The sequence below is a fragment of the Carassius carassius genome, chromosome 20, assembly GCF_963082965.1.
Source record: "Carassius carassius chromosome 20, fCarCar2.1, whole genome shotgun sequence".
Taxonomy (NCBI): domain Eukaryota; kingdom Metazoa; phylum Chordata; class Actinopteri; order Cypriniformes; family Cyprinidae; genus Carassius; species Carassius carassius.
The window spans coordinates 30729084-30738386 of NC_081774.1; the positions used below are offsets into that span (position 1 = coordinate 30729084).

The 9303-nt window shown below is 40.3% G+C and overlaps 1 protein-coding gene across 1 annotated transcript in view; it reads left to right on the forward strand.

The window, feature by feature from the left end:
- The window catches only part of LOC132095929 (corticotropin-releasing factor receptor 2-like), a 54092-nt gene extending 46370 nt beyond the window's left edge, over positions 1-7722 (forward strand). The window contains exons 6-7 of the mRNA XM_059501017.1: positions 4514-4688; positions 7580-7722. Coding sequence (XP_059357000.1) covers positions 4514-4688; positions 7580-7722 — 318 coding nt within the window. The remainder of the gene's footprint in view (positions 1-4513; positions 4689-7579) is intronic.
- The last annotated feature ends 1581 nt before the right edge of the window (positions 7723-9303 follow it).

Consider the following 9303-nt stretch of genomic DNA (forward strand, 5'->3'; position numbering starts at 1 on the left):
ATAGAGTTGCTTGTTTTATTAGTTGTTTGTTGATTATTAAATATAAAACTTGCTGAAATGTTTTCAGTGTGAGCATCAACTATTTTTGAACACTTTCATCTTGTTTCAACAAAACCGTGATAATATTGATAATTGTGATAATTTTAGTCACTATAATCGTGATATTAAATTTTCATACCATCCCATCCCTATAATTGACAGTGAAGAGAAGAGAACAAAAGTCAAACGTACTTAATTTTGCAACGTTTCTAACATACAATGCTAATTTATACTCTGTAAAAAATGACAGTTGTCGAAAGCTTTACTAAAGAACAAAGGAACAATGTGTTCATTGAGAGTGACATGAGAGGAGTGCTTTCCAAAGCAAAAGACTTGACGAATACCATTTCAAAATATACACTTTGGGAACTAACACGTACCATTTAGGGGTAAATATGATATGAAGATGTCCCTCCTTGTTTACAGTACTGCCTAGTGACAGTTTGTACCTTTTTCTGAGAAAATGGAATAATAATAATGATAAAAAAACAACAACTGATAGATGTTGTTTCCATGAATTCAAGTTATAGCACCTTATAAAACACATCATAAAATGTTTGAAAAACAAAGACGTGAGGTTGTTTTATGACCCACAAAAGTTATATTTTAGCATAAAGTCTGTAAAAGGTTTGCAGTGTTGTAAAACATCTTTATATTCACCTCAATTAACACCCTGTTCCTTTCTTTCTGTACAGCCCTGGTGTCGTCTTATAACAACAATCTATAATTACTTTGTGGTGACCAATTTTTTCTGGATGTTTGTGGAGGGCTGCTATCTTCACACAGCTATTGTGATGACATATTCCACAGACAAGCTTCGGAAATGGGTCTTCCTCTTCATTGGATGGTGTGAGTTGATTTCTCTACACAAGTCTGATTATGTTGAAAGGGCTAATCATCTACAATTTGCACTGAATAAGAAAGCTGAAAAATAGTCTGCTATTCTTTTTGATTTATTTGAAACATTTCCATTTTTCATTATATTCTTTTGAATATCACAAAGCATTTGGACATTGCAAATGTTCTTAATATGCCACATAGACGACACACTTTCGGCTTGATGCCACAGAAACCTTCCAAGGTGAGGATGGGCACACAAAAGCATTAGTTAGCATGCTAAGAGTTTAAGCTAACATAGCTTATCAGCTAACACTGTTTACTGATAGCTTGTGAAAAGCCCACTTTTTTATGCGTCCTCAGAGTAAGCTCTTACATAAGTGTCAAATTTAGTGGAAATAAATAATTCTGTCTAATCTGAATAGTCATTTGTAGTAATGTGTTCGTAAAACTTGGTAGCCTATCCTTAGTTTTGTTTGGATTTTTAAAAAAACATAGTTATTGTAATTATGTAAGTGGTTTTATCTGATCAGTGAACAACCTAGAAAAATGTTTGCTAATGTCATTTATGTGATAAACCAGTGGTTTTCAACCTGTGGCCATCTAGTGGGTCGCGGTGGTATTGCAGGTGGGCCGCCAATTACTATTAAAAGAAATAATAATGTTGTTAATATATGTAAAAATGTCTAAGTCATAACATAATAACATCATTTCATATATATAATTAAATAACAAATAAATAAAATAAATATTAAACTGTAACTAAGGAATAAACCACCCGTTTATATTTTTGCTGCATATGCTACAGAACAACAAATTATAACATGCATAAATGGCTGTCAACATGTTCCCTCCTGATGCTTGCTCCACTGTCTGTCTATCCGCTGCTGAACTATGCCTGGATCTGGTTTTCCTGTTTTGCTGAGCGGTGCCAGCCCGAGATATTTTCTGTTCATTGCCAGTTCATTCTAGGGCTGTGTGATTAATCGGAATCTTCATAAAATTTCTAAATCCCTTTATAGCACGATTTTCCGTGGCCCTGACCTCCCGCAGTATGCTATCCGATCCAATCAGAATGCAACGCGCCTAGTGCAAGAACAGAACAGAATGTGCATATGGCTAACTCCAGATTCACACACTGTCTGTGATTTGCCTTTTTTCCGAGCCCATATTAATGGATCAGAGTGTTCACACTGAACACGGTAAAAGGCTAGAAATAAAAACGTGCGAAAATAATTAATATTTAGCACATGAGCATAGAAAGAGTTGTGAGTGCACAGGACGCAGTTTAAGTGAGAGGAGACATGTTTTAAGTGCACACACTCTCTCTGGGCGAGATCAGCGTGTATCTGAGCAAGCACGTCTGGTTTTGTGACAGAGCAAAGGAAATCTGCGTGCAAACAGAGAGATTTGCGCTCATGCATTATTTTAATGTGCTTTTGCGTTACATTAATGTGCTCTCGCTGTTGCTTCTGCACCGCGGACACATATACGCACTGCAAACGGAGTAACCTACGTGTGAACTTGTATAATGAAACACCTTTACTATAGTGATTATTTTGACTTATGTCTGTTCTAGAGACGTCACAACTTTTTGATACAACTCTAATTGGTTTTCTTTTGGAAATATGTTTCAAAATCATCCTGAATGCATTTATGACTGTAAAGCACATCCTGTGTGTCAAAATCGTGATTAAAATTGAAATCTCAAAATTTATAAAAGAAATCACGATAGGTTTTTTTTTTTTTGTCCATATCCCACAGCCCTAGTTCATACAATAAATGAAGTTAACAATCTAACTTCTGAGTGCTAAGTTATTAACCCAACAATAGCGGGGTCTGTTAATTTTTTTGCAGTGGGCCGCGCAAACATATGTGTTTTGTTGTGTGGGCCGCGAGCTGAAAAAGGTTGGGAACCACTGTGATAAACTATAACTGAGGGACGTATTTGGCATCATTGCACTATACATGGTACAAGGACTCCCATGCAAATATATGAACAAAATCAAAAGATTTAATCATATATTTTCACTAGATCACTAGAAGGCACCGGATCCAACCTTCTCAGGCTCCTTCAGGGCATTGTGGAAATGACACTTGCCAGGTTTGCCAATGTCCAAAATAGATGACATAGTAAAACGGGGTACTGTTTGACTCTATATGGTGGTCTGAATTAAGTGACCAGTTTTGTCATTATTAACCAAACTGTTCAGAAGTTATAACCAAAAATAGCAGTTTTGCATGTCCACCAGTAGTTGAAACTGTGCAGCTATCTCCAGGCCATGCTTGTGATGAAATTTAGCAAGTTTTGTCTCAGTGTGCTTAAGCTTTGTAGAGATTTAGCCTCTTGTTATATTTGGCATCAAATTTGCAAAATTTAAATAAAAATAGAACCCTTTTTTATTATATATATATATATATATATATATACAAAGGCTGGAAAGAAAACTACAGGTGGGTCATTCCACAAAATCTGTGCCTTTTGCAATCCTAAAAAAAATAATAAAATGTAGATTAAATATGACAAACAATTTTGCATTTTAAAAGGATAACAATACTATATATTATTTCATCAATATTACTTCAAAGAAAATCAGTAACCTATTATTTTAAATAATTTAAATGCATTTATGCTGATAAGGGTAAGGTTTTTAGCCCTTTTCAGCAGGACTTTTAATTTGCAAAATGAAGGCAAAATGATATAAAAATCACATTTGCATATTGTTTGAAATATAGAGGTCCCTATGGTAAACTGATCACTTCCTTTGGATTCTCGAGCGCTCTCTCCTCTGAATGAACCTCGCCTATCTCCACCACAACACTTCTCTGGTGATCCAAGCACATGTGATGGGTTCCTGACTCAGTGCTCTCTCACATTTTAATTACAACAATCTTCCTTCCCCTCAGATCGGGCCAAGATCCCATGTTATCACCCTCCTTTCTGGCAAGGCTATTTCTTGTGCAACAGTGGTCTGGAAGGCACAGGCGCCATTCTGGTCATGTTATTTTGCATTTGAAAAGGAGATCAAGCAAGTCTTTGAGCAAGTCCTTGATCTGGAGACTCTTATGGATCAAGAAATCTGGCTATATGATTGCTGGAGGGAGAGAATCCTAAACCGCCCATCTGTTTCCACATTATCTTTTAGTCCAGCTCTTGCTCAAATGCCCCAAGATTCTTCGAATCCCATGCAATTGGTTAGGACTAGGCTTTCACCATCAGAACAAGACCATCATATTAGAGAGTGCTGTTGTCTATATTGTGAATTGTATGGTCATTTTTGCTCTGCCTCTCCCTAGCTTTCGGGAAATGCCCAGTCTCGTACAGGCAAAGAAGGACTGTAACCGGAGTTACACACACTGCTTCACCTTCCAACTCTGGGTTGTTCCTTCCCATCACACTCACTTAGGGAGAACAAAAACACCAACTCCAGGAATTTCATGGATATTTCCTTTGCCAAAATCTTCAGATCCCTACTAATTCCCTTCCTGTTCCCCTAACTATGAGAGCCTTGGATGGAAGACCATTACCTCCAGGGAAAATAACCCACCTCACCTCTCCCCTTTGCCTCATCACTTAACAGCACCTTATACATCCTCCAGAGTTTCCTGTTATCCTTAATGTGACCCTGTTCTCGAGTCTCAAGTCCCTGCTCAGTACCACCACCTCAAAGCAGCGTTCAGCAAATGGAAGGCCACCTTCTCATCTCCTCATCGCCACTATGACTGCGCCATTGAGCTACTTCCAGGACCTACTTTGTCTTCCCCCGAACTAACTGCTATGGACAAATACATTAACAAAGCCCCTGTGGCAGGTATCATCCAACCATCCACTTCCCCTGCTGGAGCTGGATTATTTTCTGTTGGGAAGAAGGATGGCGGACTTCGGCCATGTATTGATTACAGGGGCCTTAACAAGATAACTATTCAAAACTGCTATGCTTTGCCGCTAATGGCCACTGCCTTCAAAATCCTGCAAGAAGCCTCTATCTTCACTAAGCTTGACTTGCACAATGCCTACCATTGTGTGCGCATTAGACAAGAAAATGAATGGAAGGCTGCCTTCAACACTCCCACGGGGCACTATGAGTATTTAGTTATGCCCTTCGGTCTCACTAATGCTCCAGCAGTATCATCAATAGCACTATTCGGATGGGACTAGTTTTACAGAGGGTTGATAGAGAAATTTGTGTTTCACAGACGTAATTGGTGATTATAATTCTCTCCGAATCTGCAACGTCTATGTTTTTCTCACACAACCTCTGTAATAATTCCAGAGCAAGTTCCCTACTGTTTTTCAGCAAACTCAATGATCCTGTGAGAAAACTAATCCCATCCGAATGTGAATGTCTGTGATTGCCGGTGATATTTTTTTTCACAACACGCTTCCTTTTTTCACAACACGTGTGTTTCACAACATGTTTCCTTTTTTTACAACACGTGTTTTGGCCAACGTGAATTACCGTAGATGCTATTACCGCATGCATGGTTAATATATCTGAATCCTGGCAAAGAAATAAAAAAATAACAATAATAAGATCAAGAGGTAGATCTCAGCCTGTCTGAGTGACATCTCTAGCTGGATGAATGACCATCACCTTCAGTTTAACCTTACGAAGACAGAATTCCTGGTGATTCCAGTTAACCCATTGCTTCATCACAACTTCTCTATACAGCTGGGCTCATCAACCATTACTCCTTCGAGGACAGCTAGAAACCTAGGAGTTGTGATGGATCATCAGTTAAGCTTCACAGACCACATTGCTACAACTACCCGGTCCTGCAGGTTTGCCTTATACAACATTAGGAAGATTAGACCCTTCCTGTCAGAGCAAGCAACCCAACTTCTTGTCCAAGCTCTTGTTCTCTCCAGACTGGACTATTGTAATGCTCTCCTGGCGGGCCTTCCTGCATGTACTGTCAAGCCTCTGCAATTGATCCAGAATGCAGCAGCGAGGGTTGTCTTCAATGAGCCAAAAAAAGCTCATGTTACTCCGCTCCTCATCAGGTTACACTGGCTACCAGTAGCTGCTCGCATCAAATTCAAGGTACTGATGCTAGCCTACAAGACGACCACTGGCACGGCACCAACTTACCTAAACTCATTGGTTAAATCTTATGTGCCCTCCAGAAGTTTGCGCTCTGCAAGTGATCGACGCCTTGTGGTACCATCCCAAAGAAGTTCAAAATCACTCTCACGGACCTTTTCCTGGACTGTGCCCAGCTGGTGGTATGACCTCCCAATCTCAATTCGCACAGCTGAGTCTTTACTCATTTTCAAGAAACAGCTTAAGACTCATCTTTTTCGCCTGCACTTAACCAACTAACACTAGCACTTTTCCTTTTCTTTAAAAAAAAAAAAAAAAAAAAAAAAAAAAAAAACCTACCTATGCGTTCTATACTAGACTAACTGAGACTTGTCATGGCACTTGTATACTGTTGTTGTTCTCTTGTTGACCTGACTGCTTCTATTGTTCTCATTTGTAAGTCGCTTTGGATAAAAGCGTCTGCTAAATGATTAAATGTAAATGTAAATGTAAGGTAGATCACGTAAACTGTTAAGACGAGATCACTCACGTTAATTTCTGCACTCATTTACATAATGTTTTAATTATATGTACCTTTTATTAAAATTAAACATGGGTTTATTATATATATATATATATATATATATATATATATATATATATATATATATATATATACAAGCTGCATCCATGTGAATTACTTTCCCACCGCGTTACACAGACTGAGAGGAACTATCATTGTAGGGGATTGAGAGTTACTGGCAGTTAAGCTTGTGCTTGAAGAGTGGAGGCATTGGCTTGAGGGGGCCAAACACCCATTCCAAGTACTCATAGACCACAAAATCTGCAATATATTCAGAAGGCAAAGCTACTCAACCCCTGCTAGGCACCTTGGTCCTTATGTTCAATTGATTCCAGTTAATCTTATCCTACCGCCCCAGATATAAGAACCTAAAACCTGATGCTTTGTTTGGAGTATATGTAAACACTCCTCAGGAAGATTCTGTTGCCTCTATTATCCCCAGTTCCAAAATAATAACTCCTATCAGGAGGAATTTGGAAATACGGTAAAACATGCCTGTCTGCTCCCAGATCCTCCCATCTCATCTCACTTGTCATCCTGGTACTTCTCGCACTCTTGAGTTCATACAAAGATGATTTTGGTGGCCAACGCATGTCCCACGTGCAACCAAAGTAAAGTTTGTTACCGTTCTCCTCAGGGTCTATTGCATCCTCACACCATACCTCATAGACCTTGGTCTCATCTCTCCATAGATTTTATTATTGGACTTTTATTATTATTGGAGGCACCACACCACTATCATGGTCATAGTTGATAGATTCTCCAAGGTGCCTCTGCCCAAACTACCGACCACTAAAGAAACTGCTGAATTTGTTATAAACCATGTCTTCCAAGTCTTTGGCATCCGACAAGACATCATCTCTAATTGAGGACCCCAATTTTCCTCCCGATTCTGGTGGGCTTATTGTCAGTCTCTGATGGCTACAGCAAGTTTATCTTTTGGGTTCCACCCAGAGTCCAATGGACAAACATAGAGGCTTAACCAAGATCTTGAAAGTATACCTATGTGTATGGGAGCTAACATCCCACCCTCTTGGTCTTTGTTCATCATGTGGGCAGAAAACATACCCAAATACCCTTCGCTCCTCTGCTACAGGCATGTCCCCTTTTGAGTGCCAGTTCGGGTACACCCCTCCACTATTCCCTGTGCAAGAAGTGGAGGTTGCAGTTCCCTCTGCTCAACAGTTTGTTAAATGCTGCCCGCCAGACATGGAAAATGGCACTACTCAAGTTCCTTAAGGTCTTTTAGCAGCACCAGCACCAGCACCAGCACCAGGCTAATCACAGACTCAGACCTGCGCCCACTCTGCGCCCTGGTCAAAGAGTCTGGCTCTCCACAAAGAACATTCCCTTGTGGGTGGAGTCCTGTAAACTTTCCCAGAGGTTCATTGGTCCCTTCAAGATTGCTATGAAAGTTAACCCAGTTACTTATCGTTTACACTTGCCTAAGTCTTTGAAGATAAATCCCATTTTCATGTCTAACTGTTAAAACCTGTGTACATTGGGGTCCAATCTTGTGCCTCTTGTAATCAGTGCTATTGTTTTCATGTGTGCCTCATTATTGGCTTTGTATAAAAGCTTAGAATTTCCTTTATATCTTTGCTTTTCTTGATTATTGTTGTTCCTAAGCCAGTTGCTGCCGTAAGTCTGCTCTAGTTCTAAGAACTATACTTTGAAAGCATTTTTGGATTGTTTTCCTGAGTTTTTGTTTTTGAGATTATTTTTTCTCCTTTTAGATCCTTTTTGGACTTTTTGTGGCTTTCTTTAAGAAAATAATTTTTGTACCCTTTTTGCTCCTTTTGTTAAATAAAAGAGTTAATTTAAGAACATGTCTGATTATTGGATTCAACTGCCTTCTGTTGCTCAGTGGTGAAGGTTAAGACTCTTGTGCCAGAGACCAAAGTTCAAACCCTGAATCTGACAATATGGTCTCATTGTTACATTCTGAAAAGCGAGGTGTAAGCTGATTGACCAGCTATTCAGTGCATTGTTATTGGCCGAATGCCTCAAGCATGTGATGGAAATGTTACGCCCCTTAACATACTTTGGTGCTGCGATAGAGCTGGTCCCTACAGCTGATATGAGGACAAAGTTTTACAGCCCTTACTTCACTGTACCAAAGAAAGGCGGTGGGTTTTGCCCAATCTTGGACATGGGTCTTGAACCGGGCCCTTCATCGGTTACTATTCAAGATGTTGACACAGAAACGCAACTTCTGGTGTGTCCGTCCCAGAGATTGGTTTGCAGTGATTGACCTGAAGGTCGCGTAATATTATGTGTCGATCCTTCTGCGCCACAGACCATTTCTGCGGTTTGCATTCGAAGGACGGGCATATCAGTACAAGGTCCTGCCCTTCGGGCTGTTCCTGTCTCCGGTGTCTTCACAAAAGTCGCGGAGGCGGCTCAGAGAGCAGGTTGTTTGCATCCTCAACTATCTCAAGTTGTGTGAGCATAGGGACCTGGTGCTCCAGCAGTCTTCTGGTCAACTGGGAAAAGAGCAAACTCTCCACTCTCTTTTCTCGGTATGGAGCAGACATTATGTCTTTCAGAGGAACATGCACGGTCGGTGTTGACCTGCTTGAATTCGTTCAAGAGCAGGACGGCGGTCTCACTGAATCTACTTCAGAGGCTCCTGGTGCATATGGCAACTGCAGCGGCACTTACACCGCATATCGCATGTAGCAACTCGCCTGCCACCTTCTCCTTTGGAGTCACAAGGTGCTGAGGTCACTTCATGCCTTTTACATTCCAGGCCTGCTCAACTGTACGGCCGAAGAGCTGTCTTGAGCTCCACTCCCGGGAGAATGGTGACTCCATCCC